Source organism: Heptranchias perlo, chromosome 10 (assembly GCF_035084215.1).
Source record: "Heptranchias perlo isolate sHepPer1 chromosome 10, sHepPer1.hap1, whole genome shotgun sequence".
NCBI classification, from domain to species: domain Eukaryota; kingdom Metazoa; phylum Chordata; class Chondrichthyes; order Hexanchiformes; family Hexanchidae; genus Heptranchias; species Heptranchias perlo.
Window position 1 is genome coordinate 7178105 of NC_090334.1, and position 21668 is coordinate 7199772.

Sequence of the window (21668 nt, forward strand, 5' to 3'; positions counted from 1 at the left end):
CACTCTGTGCTATTTATGGTGTCTGGCCAAGGTATTGGCGTTAACTTGCTGCCAACCTTGTTTGAAAGCAATCGTTAACCCATTTGAAATAAACAGATTAATGACCGAATTAAAATAGCGCAGGCTGGAATTTAACTCGAACGCATTAACCAGTGCACTAAAAATAGCAGAGAGGGACTTAAACTCCATTCATGGCAGCATGATGCAAGAAGCTGTGTCCAGCAGGCGAGCGACAGGACACGGAACGGACGCAGTATTGTATCATTTATCTTTGAAATCTTTAGAAAAACGTGAATTTCTGTATTAACAAAATTCAGCATCATCGTGATTCTGAATAATTTTAAGTACACTTCAGCTGATTTAAGTTCGTCTGTAGCACGATGAGGTAAACGAGGCACAGTACGAAGAAAAGTGTACTGCACTTTCCCTCCTATTCAGCAGCTGCAGCAGACTTGAAATTAGGTTATGTAAACTTTAGCGACTGAACGCTTAGCATGTCGGTATGACATTCCTTTGTGGGATATTGTACTGTGGGCTTAAAAACATTTAAAATAAATGAAGGGGGAGGTAAGAGAGGTCTCTTCGAAGTCGAGATGGCTCCCTGTCTGCTGATAGAAGCCTAGAACCGAGTCAACTCTTTGTAGCAGACTCTATACTCCAACACCTGGCCCCCAGTACCACAAGGCACTGTTGATAACTGACCAGAAAGTCGACTTCTTTAGCACAACCTGGGGTGGCAGATCTATCCCACCCGGCTTTAGATAACCCTGCAACCCAGTGTCTTTTGAAGCAAGATGTATCTGACTGGAAAAAGGAGCGAGCAGTTTGCCAGTGCTCTGTACTGCTAAGCTGCTAGCCCTGTCCAGACTGCAATCCCTGCGCCTTGGCGTGTAGCAGCATGCGCCTAAACTCTTGGGCTTATTTAAGTGATGTGTATCTTCATGGGGAGAAAGTGTGTACCCCATATCGGGCAAACCGAAACTCTACCAGTGCGGATTTCTCATTAACTTGATTTGGAAGCTGTTAAGCGTGGTGACGGGTCTTAAATATGGTGACGGTGTCGTAGAAAAGCAGACACCAAGCTGACTAGAAAAGGGATGCGAATCGGTTATCTTTCGGCTGCAGTAGTCATATAATAAAGCACGCCATAGTCACATCAAAATTAGGGGAAATACAAGCAAAATATAGATTTTTAAAATATAGTTGGAACTCGTTCAGAATGATTTTTTAGTAGGCATGCTGTAGAAAATATCTTATATGATTTTCCCACTGAAGCCACTCCATGGACAATATGTAATATTAGAACAGGCATGTTATAACAGACAGTGTTACAGGCCTGGCAAACAGAAGATTTTTTTTTACATGTGTATGACGTCTATTTTTTTCCTTCTCACTCCCGAAGCAGTGACTCATACGGGGAATCAGTTCTGTGGTGAACAAGGATTCTGTGATACTTCCCCCATCCCAACTGGTCCTGCTTCTTCATTATTTCTACACAGTGAGTGTAATTCGACCAAAGGGAGTCATCACGACCCAGCTACCAATGGAAGCTTAACCTGGTTATTTTCTCCCTAGCTCCTTATTGCCATCCCAGGCAATCCAGCAAAAACCAGGGATAGAACCCGGGGACTTCCAATTCTGGTTTGATGGCGGCCAGAGAGGGGTTTTAAATGGATACATTAGTGAGAGGCCGTACACAAATTCTCATGGTAGGCCATGGGGAATATGAAGAAATTTAGAGAATGTTTTATGCGTGTCTGTGTTAATGAGCTATTAAGTGGTTTATATCCTGGGCTATTATAGAACACTCATGAAGTGAAATATTTCTAGATACATATCCATGCAAAACATGGACAGTGTCCAGGCCCTAAAGCTGACTTTCATTTTCATACGTGCTAGAATAACAATCTGGCACTGAACCATATGCCTCTCGGTAGCAACCACACCACCAGCAGTTAACAGGAAATCCGAACCAACCAATCAAACAATCCATGGGTCGCATGAGTGAGTACAAGCAGATATCCACCCGTACTTTTGAGGGGAGAGTTGGTGTTCTATAATTTTTTGAATACATGGAACATAATATATACATACATATATAGTGCAATTACTCAAAGCGGCAAATTCAAATTTGAAGATTAAAAATATATTGCAGAGGTATTGTGTATAAAAATGTTGTTAGTATTCAACAAAAATGGTGCAATAGTTATTTAATATGCAGATAATTATTTTTATAGTTGGTGGCCCCGACTGAGATCGAACCCATTTTAACACCACGTTCTAACCAGTGCAACTTGCTTTTTTGGACCAATTTTCACCTTTAAAGACGCTTCTACTTATTCTTGCTTTGCAACGACTGTATGAATAGTAAACTTGTCCAGGACCTGTTAAGTATGTATATTTCCCGTTTGGCAGGCCCACTGATAAATTAGAAGTGAATCATTACTTGAAGCAGTATCTATGGTATCCCACGGGCCCGTACAAGGACTCTCCCTCACTCTCGTTCTCTTTATCTCCCTCTCTCTATCTATCTGAATCAGCGTGTTACGATGTAGGGTAACGCTGCGTCTGCAATTACTTAATCCTGATTCAGTGTTAATGATAAAACCACACAACTGCATGGGAGAATCTGATATATTAGGTTCACGTGGTTTGAGAATATTTTCAGGGGAAAAAAGAGCAGACAAACATTCATTGCTAAATGATTGGGCAGGGCAAGTAAAATTGAAAATTACTCACGGATGCCTTTAGATTCTAAACAATGGAATAAACGTCAACCATAGATAAGGCTGAAAACACCAACTCCGGAAATTCTAAACAAATCGCTGGAAGACGAAGTGCTGTAAGCACAGTAGTTCTAAGTGTTATTTAGTCATTTTAGTTTGTAATACCGTGTCACCCAACACGTGTTTTGGCGTCAGTCACAGAATCAGAACAGCCCACGAAATATTTTTTTCATATGTTTGAATATAAATGCAATGTCAGTTGAATAAACTGTCACCGTTCCACAGTGCTGTCGTTCATCCTAACACTGGGCAGAAATGGAAACCATTTGTGTCTATGAATACGCCTAGCACCTGCTCCGAGTGGAGCTAACAGTTATTGAGTCAGTTGTTTTTAGCTCGTTATTTACGACATTATTCCTTGTGGGCACCCTTGGCAGAACCACATTTTTTGCTCCCCGCTCCCCGCCCTCAATTAATGTTAGTATTTTTGATACAACTGAAAGGCAGCCATTGGCTATTACCGCAATGAAATACAGTATTCTAGCCGGATCAAACGTCTGTCAGTGTAACCGGGATAACCCCTAAACAGGCCAAGAACACTCTGGAACACCGATGGTGATGTGTGCTGTGTTAACACCACCTGCTCTACAACCCACTCCCCCTAACTCTGGTCTCTTGTGCATCCCCCCTTCAGCCATTTAGGCCCCAAGCTCTATAATTCCCTTGCTGATATCTGTGGCTCAGTGGGTCGCACTCTCGTCTCTGAGTCAATAGGTTGTGGGTTTAAGTCCCACTCCATGAGACTTGAGTGCAAAAATCTAGCCTGCTGGTCCAATGTAGTACTGAAGGAGTGCTGCACTGTCGGAGGTGCCCTGTTTCGGATGAGACTTTAAATCGAGGCTCCATCTGCCCTCTCAGGTGGACGTAAACGATTCCAAGGGACTATATGGAAGAAGAGCAGAGACGTTATCCCGGTGTCCTGGCCAATATTGATCCCTCAACCAAGATCACGAGAACAGATGGTCGGGTCATTATCACATTGCTGTTTGTGGGAGCTTGCTGTGCGCTAATTGGATGCCGCGTTTCCAACGTGACTACACTTCAAAAGTACTTCCTGGGCTGTAAAGCGCTTTGGGGTGTCCTGGGTAGTGAAAAGCGCTATAAGAATGCAAGTTCTTTCTTTCTCTAAACACTTCCTTCTCTCCACTTCATCTCCTGCTATAAGACCATCCTTAAAACCCACCACTTTGACCAAGCTTGTAGTCACCCTTCCTAATACTTCCTTCTTTGGCTCAGCTTCTATTTTCTCATTTCACTTCTGTGAAGGGCCTTGGAACGCTTTCTAAGTTATAAGTGCCATATAAATGCAAGCTGTCATTGTTGCCTATTGCATGAGAATTAGAGACCGAAAGAGGATATGAATTTTGACGGGAAAAATACAAGCAGCCAACTTCACCTGGACATAGATATCTTGCTCTTTCTTTTGGGCGTGATGGACTGCAGGACATTTCCAAATATGAAGAATGACCGCGTATCCTCCGTGATAATTTTGAATGCGAGAAGCGGGATATGGATTGAGGACCACTTCCCTGTTCTTGATCTTTATCTTTTATTGACATAGGACTCAGACTCTGACCAGAGTCCAAGGAAAGATACCATGGGGGATCATTTTCAACTTCGTTGCCCGTTGTATATCCCGCACGATTCTCATCCCATTGAAAATATCACTACCCCATCCTCCCTCCCCGCCCCCGCCAATGTGCTGTATTTATCCAGCTAGTGGGCATCACAGCATAAAGTGACCCTGGGGACGAAATTCCACTTACCAGTGGATCTATTTCGTGTCAATTTCAAGAATTTAGGAACAGGAAGAAATGCTGAGGATCTCAGCAGCTCCGCTTTAGTCAAGTTTGGGGAACGTTTTCAACCAATCAGAGAAGGGGAGCAATTACGACAGCAGAGCCCACAACAAACAGGAAATGAGTGACCTGACATCAAAAAAGCAATAAACAAGATTGAAACTTTAGAAACAATGGGGATAATATCCTCTGACCTCAATGTATGGCAAAGAGATAGACAAACGCGCAGAGAATTAATCTGGTTGGTAAGCCCAGTCAAATCATCATAGCGGTCTTTTTGACCGTGTTTATGATTTCAGCGTAAATACTGACTAAAAGGAGAGCTTCTCGCCACTGGCGCTCGTGTAGAGGATGCGATCCCAACAGCATTAACCGGACAGGCGAGTTTCACCCATGCAGCGCTTACTTTGTGCAAGATACTTACTGGCTAGGAAGATACAAATAGTCTGGCACACTCCTGATAATAGACAGAAATAAAAAGTCTGGAGGGAGATCATCTGCCAGGGTCCACCGCCCGCAGAAGGTGGCAAGAAGTCAGCAAGATATTCCCAGACATTAAGAAGAAAACCAAGCAGACTCTACCTTTTGAATAACAGGCACGCAGGACCACTGATTGTGGGGCACAGAGGATCAAACTGCGACACTGACCAAAGAACCTGTCCTGGAAGTCTTCGTTCTGAAAATTCTGGAGTCGTGATGGAAGCCTAAATGGATACATATTTCAGTGAACCCAAGACAGAATGGTGATTTGGAGAGTCCAGTGAGAGCCATAAATGTGCTTAAAAATGGCGAGATCCACCTCGAAGCCCACCTTGATTAAGCTGAGTATCCGAATCTCCAAGTTCAGCACGTCCATGTTCCGAAAATTTTGGATCAATTATTGGATGAAATGGAACTTCGTTGACACGGGAACTAAATAACACGGGGACATTACTCCGCCATTCTTGTGGTCTTGCTATGTCTTAAATAGGGTCTACTATCCAAATAAGCCCTTCATTGCAGTGGATGGTCTTGAAGAAAAGAACTGAACCATAAAAGAGAGTTTTTGTTGTATTTTAGATGTACATTGGGGATTTGGTATACCTCGTTAAATGCTGGTCTTTCACCTTTGGGACCTAGATCCAAACCCAGCGCAGACGGAGGACATAAAAATCTCATATATTTGATGGTTGTCAGGGTCCCATGTGAACTGAATTTGAGGCGTGGAATCCAGTTGGTAGTGGACACGGGTCAGCAGCTCAATGGTCCTCATGACTTAAAAGGAATTAGCAATCTCACTTAGACAGGCCGCAGTGATGACTGATGTGGGAAATGGAAAAATAGCACAGTGCTTGTGTATCGTGTGTTCTTCCAAAGTTGCAGTTGGGTCACATTGTGGAGCAGAGTAGAAGGAGCTTTGTTCTGGGTCTAATCCTGTTATAATTTAATCAGGCACTTAGAGGCGCTTGTCTATGACATTCGCTGCACAAAATTGTCTCTTTTGATAAACATAAAATAAAAACGGTAAAAAGAGTGAATGTTGTTCTGTTTTCATACAGATAAATGGCGGCCACTAGATGTGCAACACCGATATATTAATTAGCGCAGTAGAGAAAGGACGCTGTAATTCAACTGTCCCTGATGCCATATCCACGGTCCTTCTTGTGCCTCACTGAACAGAGGAGTGTTCAAGGCCTCTTATCCCATTACTATGCCATTCATCCTTCCCTCTTTCCCTCTGAAGGTCCTCAATTGGATAAGCCACTTTCCATCAGTGTTATTGCTGCCAGAAGGGCAATGCAGAGCGCGTCACCACGTGAACAGATTCACATGGTGAGAACACTACCACTCGACGCCATCATGAAACGGACACATGGGAGGAGACCATGGAATATACACAGGGGACATAGATGACACTCATGCAAAGAATGCAATACATGTGTCGCTATTACCATCCTTACATTCGCCCGCTACAGTATATGTATTGCATGGGGTACCAATTAGTTTATCTAATGGGTGGCTGGTGTGCCAAAGGCATATTGAATTATTATTGCTGAATTAATGTGCCCTTTAATTATACGATAATATCAATGAGAACGCAATATTAAATATGACGTACCGAAAAATGTAATATCTCATGTAGAAGTCTGTAGTGGGTGCTAGAGTATTTTAATTGGTGGATAATGTGATTTGGAATTAGTCAGATCTTGGCGCAAGGAATCTTCTAAACTGGAATGGGTGGTGATCAGACTTGAACTGTCCCAGTTCTCTACTGAAAGGACGTCGGCAGCTCCAGGGGACAAACTTTAGTGTTTCTTTGTTGCTGCTGAGTCTGGTGATGACCACATATCCTTTGTGTCATTCGGAGCAGGACTTCAAGGCAACAGATCGACAAGCTCTTTGCGACGAAACTGCAATTCGATCTACGCAACTGGATTTTCTACGATTAATGAGATGATTGATGTTTTTATGAACTTCAAAAATCCATTTTGGAAATCAGAAACAGGCAATGTAACCACCATCCCCAATGGACGAACAAGTTGGCCCATGGCCGTTTCTGGGTGTAATTCCCCTGTTAGAATACATTCTGCCATGCAGAATGTTCCTTCTTAGTCGCTTGTGCATTATTCAGTCAGGTCCTTTCTGTGTATCAATGTTATAGACAATAAGGCAAGCAGCTTTCATTTTTCTGGATCATCGTCTTCCCCACTTGTTCCCTCCCGCCCCGAGACTGAATCTTTCGCGTATACTTTAAACCTTCTGAAAAGATTAAAGGTAGATCCGTTGCAGCATAAGAAAACGCGAGGATGAGAAAAGGCCAGCGAACATCTGGAACTTCATCTCTCTAGTACCCTAGCTCTAACATAGCAAATAATCAACTATATTCTGAATAAACCCAGTGCCATATCGCTACCGTGTATATATATTATTCCAAACATTTATCGTTCTTTGAGTAGCTATGCTCTTTCTTGAGATATGTTTAAATGTTACATGCTCTTTAATTATCATTTATGTCTTTTAGTCCATTACTTTGCTGGTTTACTTTAATATTCTGCGTTTACCTTATCCGTGACATTTAATATTTTATACACTTCGACTAATTGATTCTTATTTTTTTTTAAACTGTAGATGTTAAGATTCTCCAATCTGTCCTAATACTTAATTCCTTGGAGATCAGTCTGGTTGCAGACACATTGTATTCCATCCAGTGTATATATTCTATATCAAGAACTTATGAAGCAAAAAAGGAATGCTAGAGATTAGATTGTTTTCATGATTATTATGGACAGGTAGAAATCCATTCTTCCGATGGAAGATGAGCGACAGGAAAAATCGCAGGGCAAACCAACCCTGGGTGGGGGGGTTCAGCAGCGTCCTTGGACGAGTTCTGTCCCAGTTATCGTCTTGGTCCATAGTGGGGACAGATGTTGTGGAAGATTCTGATTGCCAGTTCATCTCTTTTAGTGATCATTAGCGATCACGCGATAGCAAATCAAAACGTCGAGATGTTGTCCGATTTGTTTTACACGTTAAGGTTTGGGGGAAAGCGCAATTTGGTGTGCACCACCAGTGTGCAGCGCTGGTGGGCTGGACTGAGAGTTAAAGGTCACTGTGGGGCACTGGAGGATTGTTAAGTGAGTACTACAAAGCCATTTTTTAAAATTCCTATTACGTGAAGCTATGCCCTTTCCTTTCACCAGATAAGCTGCTGACCCCTCGCACGCTGACACACGTCTGCCTCCTGCTACCTCCCGCGATGATTTCTTTCCCTGAGTCCCCAATGACCTGTAGCCACTCACTGGGTGTCTCCTTATCCTGGGCGCCTTTAATGCGCTAGATCGTAGCACCCAAACCCCGCTCAGCGACAGACCTGCCTCTCTTCCGGCGACATACTCTTTAAGTAATATAGTCTATTCTTCCAGTGTCAGAATATGGGCAGCTACAGGAGAAATAATTCTTACATTGTGGGGGGGGGGGGAGGGGAGAGACTAACATTAGGAACATAGGAACAGGTGTAGATCATTTAGTCCCTCGAGCATGCGAGCCTGTTCCACCATTCAATGAGATCATAGCTGATCTGTGACCTAAATCCATATACTCGCCTTAGCCCCTTATCCCTTAATACCTTTAGTTAACAAAAATCTATCAGTCTCAGATTTAAAATTAACAATTGAGCTAGTATCGATTGCTGTATGCGGAAGAGAACTCCGGACTTCTACCATCCTTTGTGTGTAGAAGTGTTTCCTAACTTCATTCCTGAAAGTCCTGGTACTAATTTTTAGGCGATGTCACCTAGTCCTAGACTCCCCAACCAGCAGAAATAGTTTCTCTCTATCTACCCTATCTCAATTCCCCTTAATATCTTGAAAACTTTGATCAAATCCCCCTGTAATCTTCCAAATTCCAGGGAATACAACCCTAGCTTCTATAATCTCGCCTCGTAATTTAACCCTTGGAGTCTAGGTATAATTCTATTAAATCTATGCTGCAATCCCTCCAAGGCCAATATATCCTTCCCAAAGTGCAGTGCACAGTACTCCAGGTGTTGTCTAACCAGGGCTTTGTATAGCTGTAGCATAACTTCTACCCCCTTGTATTCTAGTCCTCTAGATATAAAGGCCAGCATTCCATTAGCATTTTTGATTATTTTCTGTCTCTGTCCATGACATTTTAATGATCTATGTACATGAACCCCTAAATCTCTTTGGACCTCCACAGTTTCGAGCTGTTCACCATTTAGAAAGTACTCTGATCTATCCTTTTTAGGTCCAAAGTGGATGATCTCACACTTGATTATATTGAAATCCATTTGCCACAGTTTTGCACATTCACTTAATCTATTAATATCTCTCTGTAATTTTATACTTCCATCTACACTGCTTACAATGCTGCCTATCTTTGTGCCATTGGCAAACTTGGATCTGTGGCTCTCTATCCCATCAACTAAGTCATTAATAAATAGAAAGATTAGTTAAGGCCCCAAAACAGATCCCCGTGGGATACCAGTAGTCACATACTGCCAATTTGAGCACCTGCCCATTATCCCTACTCTCTGTCTCCTGCCACTCAGCCAATTTCCTAACCAGGTTAATAATTTGCCCTCAATTCCATGAGCTTCCACTTTAGCTAACAGTCTCTTATGAGGGATTTTATCGAATGCCTTCTGGAAGTCCATATAAACAACATCCATAGACATTTCCCCATCCACTACTTTAGTCACCTCTTCAAAAAATTAAGCAAGGTTCGTCAGGCATGACCTACCCTTTACAAATCCATGCTGGCTCTCTCTGATCAGCTGAAAATTTTCAAGTATTCAGTCAATCTATCCTTAATTATAGACTGCAGTAATTTCCCGACAATAGGTATTAGGCTAATTGCTCTATAATTATCTGGTTTCCTTCTCTCACCTTTCTTAAATAGTGAAGCAATGGCAATTTTCCAATCTAAAGGAACGATTCCTGAATCAGAGAACTTTGGAAGATTATAGTTAGGGCTTCTGCAATGTTCTCACCTACTTCCATTAAAACCCTGGGATGGAAACCATCTGGTCCTGGGGATTTGCTGCTCTTTAGTGTCATTATTTTCTTCATTACTGTTAATTTGCTTACATTAATTATGGTGAATCCCCATCCCTGATTCAAAATTAGTTTCCTTGGGATGTCCGGCATGCTATCCTCTTCCTCTACTGTAAATACTGACACAAAGTAATTATTTAACATGGCTGTCATTTCCTTATTGTCATTTACAATCTCACCATTATCAGTTTTTCAGGGGCCCACATTGCTCTTGACCACCCTCTTTTTCCTAATAGAATTGTAAAAAAATGATGTGTTGATTTTGATATCCCTTGCAAGTTTCTTTTCGTACTCCCTTTTTGTAGCTCTTACTATCTGTTTTGTCACCCTTTGTTGTTCCTTGTATCTCTCCCAGTCGTCAGGATCTGTGCTATGTTTTGCATTTCCGGATGCTTTTTCTTTTAGTTTTATGTTGTCCCTTCCCTCTTTTGTCGATTATGGCTGTTTTTTGACAAGTCGAGCTCTTGCCCCTTAGGGGTATAAACTGGTTCTGTATCACCTTAAATTCTTTTTTGAACACCTCCCATTGATCTTCTATCGTTTTACCCATTAACAGATTTGCCCAGTTTACTGTGGACAGTCTCTGTCTCAACATTGTCTGAAACGCTTTGTGTACCCCAGCATTATTCCAATAACCACGCTGTTATTACGGGTTTCTTTAAAACAAACACATATGAAATGTAGTGAGGTACGGTCGACAATTATAATTATAACTTATTTTACAGCATAGGCAAAGCCATCCGGCCGTTCGCCGTTATACCACGTCCACCGGGGCTTTTTAACAGCATCTGCACCATTCTGATGAGATTAACAAGTCCTCTCCCTCTATCTCTCTCCTTTAATTGCTCCCTTTATTCTACAGTTCAGTCATTTAACATTGTGGCCCTTGAATATATTTAGTTATTCTTTCTCTCGGCCATTGTTAGCAGTTCCACTTCTACGCCTTTTGTTGCCTCTGATTCTCCATTTGGACAATCCGATTCTCCATTTGGAGCCATTGATTCTCCTTTTGGACCTTCTGATTCTCCATTTGCTGCCTCAGTTAGCGACTTTCTTATCTCCCTCTTTCACTTTGAAGTTACATTTCTTCCTTTGGCGGATTTTACCAACCGAGAAATCTCATCATTTCCTATGATATTTGCTGCACGAATACAGACCAAGAACAGCTGTTCAAACAGATGAGATTTTCATAACCCAGCCAACAGTGTTAGCTCCGCACGTTACTATTGCTCCTATTATACACCTGATAAACAGTTTTTTTTCCAGCAAATGCAACACAAATCCAGCACTGTGAAAAATACCATTTAGCTGCCTATTGCAAAGTTCAAGTTATATTTATTCATAAATGAACTAATTTCCATTTTGAAGATCTATTTGTTCTTGTAACAAAAATGCATAATTTCCAGCAAAATGTTTAAGTTTTAACAGGGAAAATTGTGAATCCTGCAAATTTAAATATTGCTAATCTTTCTTTAGTTGAAGGGCCGTCGGCAAATTCCAAGGTTCTTTTATGATAATTTTATTTATAATCACGTTAATTAAGCCTAATGTGTGTTGTGTTGTGAGTCTTGGTCGAGCATTATGCAGATTTTCTCGAAATGACAATAAATAAACCAAAATTTATGCAAGGGTTAAGACAGTGCAATCAAATGCAAAATGTGCTAGGGGAATGGGCCAAACAATGGTAAATGGCCTTTAATTTAGATAAATGTAGTGTCAAGCATGTTGGTAGGGCCAATACAGAATACACGAATCATTTGCAGGGAACAATACTGAACAATACTGAAAGAGGTCAAGAGAGAAAAAGATCTAGGAGTTATTGTGCACAGATCACTGAAGGTTCATGACTAATGTAGAGGAACTGTAGCTAAAGCTAACAGGGTATTGGGTTGTATTTATAGTACCATTCAGTATAAATCAAAGGACTCTGCTTTGATGTTTCATTACCTTGATGTCCAGTTTCGGTGGGTGATATATTGGCCTTGGAATGGGTCCAGAGGAGAGTTACAAGAATGATTCCTATCTTAACGAACCTTAGGTACTCAGCTACTCAGATAGGCTCGAAAACCTTGGGTCTATTTCAAAATTTCAAAATTTGTGGATGGCACCAAATTGGGAGCTGTAATTAATACAAAGGAAGAATGCATCAAAATGCAAGAATACATGAACAAAGTTGCAGAATGGGCTTGTGATTGGCAAATGAATTTCAATATAGATAAATGTGAGGTGCTGCATTTGAGGAGGAAGAATAAACATACTGCTTGGATGATACGAATCTAAATGGGGTAAAGGACAAAGGGATCTAGGGGTACAGATACACAAATCACTAAAAGTAGCCACACAGGTTAATAAGGCCATAAAAAAGGTAAACCAAGCACTGAGGTTCATTTCTAGAGGGATAGAATTGAAAAGCAGAGAACCTATGTTAAACTTGTATAGAACCATGGTTAGACCACACTTGGAGTGCTGTACACAGTTCTGATCTCCATATTGTGAAAAGGATATAGAGGTATTGGAGAAGGTGCAAAGAAGATTCAGAAGAATGATACCAGAACTGAGCGGATATACTTATCAGAAAAGGCTGAACAGGCTGGGGCTTTTTTCTCTAGAAAAGAGAAGGCTCGGGGGCTACCTGATAGTGGTCTTTAAGATAACGAAAGGGTTTGATAGGGTAGATGTAGAGAAAATGGTACCACTTGTGGGGGAGTCCACAACTAGAGGTCATAAATATAAGATAGTCACTAATATATCCATTGAGAATTCAGGAGAAACTTCTTTAACTAAAGAGTGGTAAGAATGCGGAACTCGCTACCACAGGGAGTAGTTGAGGCGAATAGCATAGATGCATTTAAGGGGAAGCTAGATAAGCACATGAGGGGGAAAAGGAATAAAAAGATACGCTGATAGGGTTAGAAGAGGGGTGGAATGAGGCTCTTGTGCAGCATAAACACCGGCATTGACCAGTTGGGCCGAATGGTCTGTTTCTGTGCTGTAACTCGATGTATTTACTTTAGAGCAACATAGACTTAGAGGTAACCTGTTAGAGGTCCATAAAATAATGAATCCTTTGGATAACATGCCTATTGATAGATTATTCCAGTTTAACAGATTGGGGAGGACAGGGGGACACAAGTTTAAACTATGTAAGTGCAGAAATAAACTGGATGTTAGGCGGTTCTTCTTTTCCCAGAGACTAGTGAGCCTCTGGAAATGCGTTGCCGACTAATGTGGTGGGTGCTGACTCTCCTTATGCCTTCAAGAGGGAGCTGCACCTATTCACTTGTTCTGCATCATCTCTTGGATTGGTTTCAATCGCCTGAGGGGATTAGAGAGGAATTTTCCAGAGTATTTTTTCCCTTATTGGCCCTGGGTTTTTTTCCCTTTTGTTGCCTCTTGCAGAAGATGGCATGGCTGGGGGTGGGGGCGGAGGGTGCAGTGGAAGGGGTTGGAGGAAGGAAATGTCTAGTCGTGATGTTTCAGCCAATATGAGTGTGGGACAGGCTTGATGGACCAGCTGATCTTTTCCTGCTGGTCAATTTCGTATGTAAGTGAACAATGCTTGGCTTTTCTAGGCCAGAGTTCTGAAAGTCTCTCTTTTTCAACCAGACAGGCTCGCACAAATGGAACTCCAATTGATCCAGCCAGGAATCAGGCATCTGGTCAGTATCTCCCCGTGGATCAGAAAGGAATCATCCGAAATCAGGGGAGTTTGAGGGGAAGCTTGGGGAAGAAGACGAGAGTCCAGAGGCAGGAAAATTCTGGCAACCCTGACCCCAAGGTTGAATGGCTCCTTCCGAACCCTTGCATATGCGAGAAGCACTTCGAATTCTGCGGACACGCTCTAAACATCTCTCGATTCTTCGGTGTTAATCTGGGATTCTCTGCTTCTATCTGGGAAGCTGTAAGTCAGTTGGCTCGATGCCAGGCCATTGGCTTGACAAGGAAAAGCAAATCTTTAATGTTTCACATGTTAAGAAGAACCTTTTCTTTATAAAACAATCTTTCTGGGTGTTTCTAGGTTCTATTATTGCAATGGATTTGTAATATTTCTCACTGTGTTGTCTTCTCTCTGAAAATAGGCTGTGGGAAGCAGTGGTGGAGAGTTGGGGCCTGGGGTCATTCTAGATAGTTGTATTGGGGACACGCTCTTGCTTATGTCTTGCCTTGTGTCCTTGTTATATTCAAATATCTGCAGGGGATTGAACAGTAATGCAATATAGCTGAGTCACTCCCTTCCTTGCCCTATCCTTTTCTACAAACATAGGAACAGAAGTAGGCCATTCAGCTACTCGACCATGTTCCACCATTCTATTAGGCCATAGCTAATCGGCACCTGAACTCAATTTACCCACTTTTTCTCCATATCCCTTGATACCCTTACCTAACAAAAATCTATCACCTTAGTCTTGAAAATTTCAAATTAACCCCCAGCATCTACGACCTTTTGGGGGGTGGGGGGAGAGTTTCAGATTTCCACTACTCTTTGTGTGAAACAATGCTTCCTGATTTCACTCTGAACTGGTCTAGCTCTAATTTTAAGATTATGCCTCCTTCTGTGCTTATATTCCTGTATCAATCGTTGGTTTAGCAATAGGAGCCCTGGCTGATTTTCCTCCAAAAATCGTAGCTCAGGTAAAGCTCTGCTGCTCGTATCATATCTTACTTGTCCATCACCCGATCTTCACTCATCTACACTGGCTGCAGATCCCCCGTGGCCACAAATTAAACTTCTGGTCCTTGTGTTTCAACCTGCAGCAGCCCTCCCTATCTCCTCCAGCCCTACAAACCACCTCACCAAACTTTCTAATCTTCTGACACTGGCCTCTTGTGCATCCGTCGATCCCTCCCTTCACCCCATCACTGCCGATGGTGCCTTCAGTCACCTAGGCCCCGCGTTGCTCTAAATCCACTGAGTTTGGCGGGGTAAGAACAGCTCCCATCCGAAGCTTCCTTCCGCTCTGCAGAGAACTGTCTAAATCCACGTTCCCCTCCTTGGCCTCGCCGATTGTTACTACAATGCTTTGCACCACCTTTCACAATTAATTCATTCTAACGTGAGTGTCTGACCTGTTTTCCAGGCTCTTGTTCTTTGCCAATACTTTGAACACGAGAAGATCAATTTTTCTGAGAGGAAGGTGATTGAACTGGGGTCTGGCACTGGAATTGTGGGGATTCTAGCTGTCCTGCTGGGTGAGTTAAAGGGTGACTGTGAACCTATATCGTTAATGTGAAAAAGAGCATGGATAATAATGAAGAAGGTATATATATTACACACAGACATATATAGGCGTTACTGATGATTGATGTGATTGAAACCCCATGCTTGTATGTTTTGGAAGTTATTGAGTCTACTTATGCTAAATATTCACTTTGTCAGCTGGCCGTGTAAAGAGTCTACTGCGAGTGTTGCCACAGAGGGTGGTCCTACCCACTCAAGTAAAGTAATTCTCCCATGTTATGGGGAAATATTTGAAATTTAGTGTCAATTTACTCTGACGTGAAAATCTGCCTTTTGGTATCTTCTCACTCAATGTCACAGTCAATGTCACAGTCAGCGTCACAGCCAGTGTCACACTCAGCGTCACAGTCAGCGTCACAGCCAGTGTCACACTCAGCATCACAGTCAGTGTCACAGTCAGCGTCACACTCAGCGTCACAGTCAGCGTCACAGCCAGTGTCACACTCAGCATCACAGTCAGTGTCACAGTCAGCGTCACACTCAGCGTCACAGTCAGTGTCACAGTCAGCGTCACACTCAGCGTCACAGCCAGTGTCACACTCAGCATCACAGTCAGTGTCACAGTCAATGTCACAGTCAGCGTCACAGCCAGTGTCACACTCAGCGTCACAGTCAGTGTCACAGTCAGCGTCACACTCAGCGTCACAGCCAGTGTCACAGTCAATGTCACACTCAGCGTCACAGTCAGTGTCACAGTCAATGTCACACTCAGCGTCGCAGTCAGTGTCACACTCAGCGTCACAGTCAGTGTCACAGTCAGTGTCACAGCCAGTGTCACACTCAGCCTCACAGTCAGTGTCACACTCAGCGTCACAGTCAGTGTCACAGTCAGTGTCACAGTCAATGTCACACTCAGCGTCGCAGTCAGTGTCACACTCAGCGTCACAGTCAGTGTCACAGCCAGTGTCACACTCAGCATCACAGTCAGTGTCACAGCCAGTGTCACACTCAGCATCACAGTCAGTGTCACAGCCAGTGTCACACTCAGCGTCACAGTCAGTGTCACACTCAGCGTCGCAGTCAGTGTCACACTCAGCGTCACAGTCAGTGTCACAGTCAGCGTCACACTCAGCGTCACAGCCAGTGTCACACTCAGCATCACAGTCAGTGTCACAGTCAATGTCACACTCAGCGTCACAGCCAGTGTCACACTCAGCGTCACAGTCAGTGTCACAGTCAGCGTCACACTCAGCGTCACCGCCAGTGTCACAGTCAATGTCACACTCAGCGTCACAGTCAGTGTCACAGTCAATGTCACACTCAGCGTCGCAGTCAGTGTCACACTCAGCGTCACAGTCAGTGTCACAGCCAGTGTCACACTCAGCCTCACAGTCAGTGTCACACTCAGCGTCACAGTCAGTGTCACAGTCAATGTCACACTCAGCGTCGCAGTCAGTGTCACACTCAGCGTCACAGTCAGTGTCACAGCCAGTGTCACACTCAGCATCACAGTCAGTGTCACAGCCAGTGTCACACTCAGCATCACAGTCAGTGTCACAGCCAGTGTCACACTCAGCGTCACAGTCAGTGTCACACTCAGCGTCGCAGTCAGTGTCACACTCAGCGTCACAGTCAGTGTCACAGCCAGTGTCACACTCAGCATCACAGTCAGTGTCACAGCCAGTGTCACACTCAGCATCACAGTCAGTGTCACACTCAGCGTCACAGTCAGTGTCACACTCAGCGTCGCAGTCAGTGTCACACTCAGCGTCACAGTCAGTGTCACAGCCAGTGTCAAACTCAGCGTCACAGTCAGTGTCACACTCAGCATCGCAGTCAGTGTCACACTCAGCGTCACAGTCAGTGTCACAGCCAGTGTCACACTCAGCATCACAGTCAGTGTCACAGCCAGTGTCACACTCAGCGTCGCAGTCAGTGTCACACTCAGCGTCGCAGTCAGTGTCACACTCAGCGTCACAGTCAGTGTCACAGCCAGTGTCACACTCAGCATCACAGTCAGTGTCACAGCCAGTGTCACACTCAGCATCACAGTCAGTGTCACACTCAGCGTCACAGTCAGTGTCACACTCAGCGTCACAGCCAGTGTTACACTCAGCATCACAGTCAGTGTCACAGCCAGTGTCACACTCAGCATCACAGTCAGTGTCACACTCAGCGTCACAGTCAGTGTAATTTCAGAGCCTATGAGGTTGGAGCAGCTCCGCAGGAAGTGGATCACAATTCCATCTCAAATAAGAATCTGTGAAAATCGGCAGTCAGAAAAAGCTATTCAGCCCAACAAGCCCGCTCCATTCAGAGAGTCTGCACGATTATTCTCTCGCAGAGTTACCCCTCCCCATACATACACATATACACACATACATACAAATATATACATACACATACATAACCACATATACACAGAGACATACACACACATCCATACATATACACACAAACACATACATATGCATACATACATACACATATACGCACATATAAACATACATACGCACACATACACATACATACAAAAACACAGGCACACATACATACATGCACACGTACACACACATACATACACACAAATATACATATACACATACACACACACAGGCTGCAACGTTTCTCTACATAACAACAGTGACTCCATGTCTGCAATAATTCATTGGCTGCCGGCGCGAGAATACAAGCACTTTTTATTCGTGAAAGACGCTGCTTTGAGCAGACCTCTCTCTCACAAGGTACGCGTAACTTTGAATAGTTTAGTATATTTGGATCCTTCTTGAATCCAGTTGTATAGCAATGTTCTATCAGTAGATATTAATAACACCTGCAGTAATGCTACACTGCAACCTATTTTAAAAAATAGTGTGACAAGGACAGCTGGGGATAGAATATCAGTACTTAAGTAAATTGTTTTCTATATTCTTTGAATTCAACACCAAGCTCGTAGAATTTCATCACAAGAGTCTTAATGGACCTGCATCAGGTTCCTAAATCTAATGATAGTGTGAATATTTAAAATTTTGTCACCATCTGGAGTATAACATACGTACAAAATGCTGAATTCTCTAGAATTCAGCATTTTGTACGTATGTTATACTCCAGATGGTGACAACAATTTAAATTGTTGCCTAAAGGCGAGCTCAGGTACAGATTTCTTCCTGGTTCATTTTACCCCGCGTCTTTGAACTGAGTAATTAGATACACCAAGGCTAAAGCATCCTGTAGGTTTAAGGGCTTTTGTGGCCTTATCACTTGCAAAAAAATGTACACTGCAGTGATCCAATGGGGCAAACTGCATTGCAGCAGTAACTGGATGTTGCCATTAGGAAATAAGTCCTATAAGATTCTTTTTGAAGGCGTTCGGTAGCAATAAGTCAGTAATACAGCATGATAGCACTAGCTTGAAAGTGCCTCCTTAGATCAGAATCTTTTCTGCACTGGCGTGAATCATAGAATAGAACCTTACAGCACATTGGGTTTATCCCGCCTGTGCCGGGTCTTCGAAAGAACTATGCAATTGGCCCAACTCCCTTGCTCTTTCCCCATAGCCCTGCAATTTTTTTCCTTCTCAAGTATATATATTCAATATTTCGTGGAGTATTATGTCAACACAAAATGTCCTGAAATTAAGCGAATGTTTATTGGCTGTTCATCTTTAACCAGAAGGATATTCTACCGATAAGTATTATAGACTGATTGACTGGCCTTCACACCAAAAATAGATTTTATTTGGATAAATCATATTCCATTTGCTTCAGCTGCACAGCTGGAATATAGCCAGCCTCCATGGAAAAGATGTGCTTGGCTGATGTCAACACATTTGATCCATACCGACAGGCCGAGTGCCTGCCTGCCACAGCCTCTGTGGATCAGAGTCCTGCGTGTAAACGACCCCGTGTTCCTGTCTGGGTGATACCTACATATAGCGCCATCATTTTCTGTGGCAGATTATACCTCTTTTTGCCTCTGTGACCATGGTAGAGCATCAGATTGATTATCGACTTGTAACGTAAATGGGGATGGATAATCTTTTTCATTCTTTTCGTCAGGTGGGGATGTTACCATGACAGACCAAGAGAACGCATTGAATCAAATAGAACACAATGTCTCCACCAACATCCCCTCTGCCTCGAGACATCGTTCAAAGGTCTGTGCCCTTTCCTGGGGTAAGGACCACAGAAAGTTTCCTACCGACTATGACTTCATCCTAGGTTCGGATATTGTCTATACCTCCTCCACTTATCCCGCGCTATTAGAGACTCTGCTATATCTGGCCAACGAATCAACCATCATTTACCTCTGTTCAAAATTACGAAAAGAAAACCAGTCCACCACTTTCCACGAGGAAGTTTTACCTCAGCATTTTAGCTGCCAACTTGTTCACAAAGTCGAGGACAAAAATATTAATGTGTACAAGATTAGAAAACTGAGTGCAACGACCAGAGTTGACCTGCTGATGTAGAATCACAGAATCTTACAGCACAGGAGGCCATTTGGCCCATCGTGCCAAAGCGATCCATATAGTCCCAACTCTCTCGCTCTGTAGCGGGGGAGAGATCTTTGGTTTAATGTGGTCTTGGTTCATATGAGAGTATTTCCTTGTTAACCACCCTTTAAAAACTGTATTTGAAAAATATTTAGCATTTTGCTGTTTTAATCTTGCTTTTCTTCTTAAGCTTTCTTCCTTACCCCATGGAAGCCAGTGTCACAGCCACAGCTGTTAATTAAGGGAAATGTTGTCCCTCCAACTGCAGCTCCATCTGGTATCTGGAAAAAAATAGTTGTACAAAGCCAATATACCACTGAAGTATTAGTGTAATGAGGTAACTTGTGAGCAGGCACAAGATGTTACACAGATGTCGGTGGCAGAAGATTATCAACCAACAAAGCAAACAACCAAGAACCACCAACCAACCAACAAACCAATCACCAACTTGCAAGCCAGCCAATGAACCAAACAATTAACAAACAACCAACAACCAACCAATCAACCAAACAGCTAACTAACCATCAATCTACCAGCCAACCAACAACTAACCAAGCAGCCACCGAACTACAAACCAATGAACCACTAAGCAACCAATCAGTAACCAATCAACCATGCAGGAAGAAATAAGAAAATAGGTGATTTGTCATCAATAATGTACTCCAGAAGATTCAGTGTGCTGGGTGCTTACTTTCGATACCATATCGTCCTAGTAAAGAAGCCAGGTTAAGATTTAATGGTAAAGCACAGATGATGGCCATGCTTTATATCTTTGGCGAATAGTTCTTATAATCCTGTACATTAAATTCACTGTGATCCTGAGCTACTTTCAACCCAGCCAAGGCTGTGTCAGCTGCAGCTCAGTGGTAGCACTCTCACTTCTGTCAGAAGATTGTGGGCTCAAGTCCCACAGAGACTTGAGCACAAAATCTAGGCTGACACAGCTAGTGCAGTACTAAGGGAGTGCTACACTGTCAGAGGTGCTGTCTTTCAGATGAGACATTAAATCAAGGTCCCGTCTACCCTCCCAGGTGGATGTAAAAGATCTCACGGCACTATTTCGAAGAAGAGCAGTGTTCTGGGCAATATTTATTCCTCAACCAACATCACTAAAACAGATTAACTGGCCATCATCTCATTGCTGTTTGTGGGACCTTGCTGTGCACAAATTGGCTGCCACGTTTCCTACATCACAACAGTGTCTACACTTCAAAAGTACTTCACTGGCACTGTACAAATACAAGTCTTTCTTTTCTTTTACTGGGATTCTTGAATCTGCCTTGTAACACTAGTTTGCTCCTAGTGTTGTTTGCTATTAGAATGCTGTACTGAGTTTGGGCTAAACTACATTGAATCCAGTTAATGCGGTGCCGTTGTGATTTTGGTGTGAAATTTTATTCTGTCTCTGATGGTTACATTAAAATATGTATCGCACTTGAGTGCCTAGAAGGAGTGAAGTAAAATAACTGTTAATACTTGACTGTCTTCTGTTCAGTTGTTCATACATTGAAGTGAATGAAATTGTATTCTAACCAGTCCTGCTCTTTGCTGAGTTTCCTGGCTCGATAGTGATCACAGAGTAAAAGTTTTGCCAGGCTATAAGGTTACAGATTGTGGTGGTATGCAATTCTGCTGCTGATGATGTCCCACAGCATCTCATAGATATGCAGCTTTGACCTGGTAGATCTGTCCTTAGTCTGTTCCGCTTACCATGATGGTAATGCCACACTACACAATGGAGGAATACCTCACAGTGGAGACGAGAGTTTGTCTTCTCAAGTACTGTACAGTGGTCACTCCCAGTGCAGTATGCCAATTCTTTTGTGGTAAGTAGATAGGTGACATGGTTTGCTT

At 42.9% G+C, this 21668-nt stretch overlaps 1 protein-coding gene across 1 annotated transcript; it reads left to right on the forward strand.

Annotated features, from left to right (window-relative positions):
- Positions 1–200: 200 nt before the first annotated feature.
- On the forward strand, positions 201–21292 carry LOC137326089 (EEF1A lysine methyltransferase 3-like). The gene is made up of 4 exons (XM_067990967.1): positions 201–385; positions 13747–14041; positions 15219–15330; positions 19378–21292. Exons 1-4 carry the CDS (start codon positions 381–383, stop codon positions 19788–19790), a joined length of 825 nt encoding a protein of 274 aa, XP_067847068.1. The 5' UTR covers positions 201–380; the 3' UTR covers positions 19791–21292.
- The last annotated feature ends 376 nt before the right edge of the window (positions 21293–21668 follow it).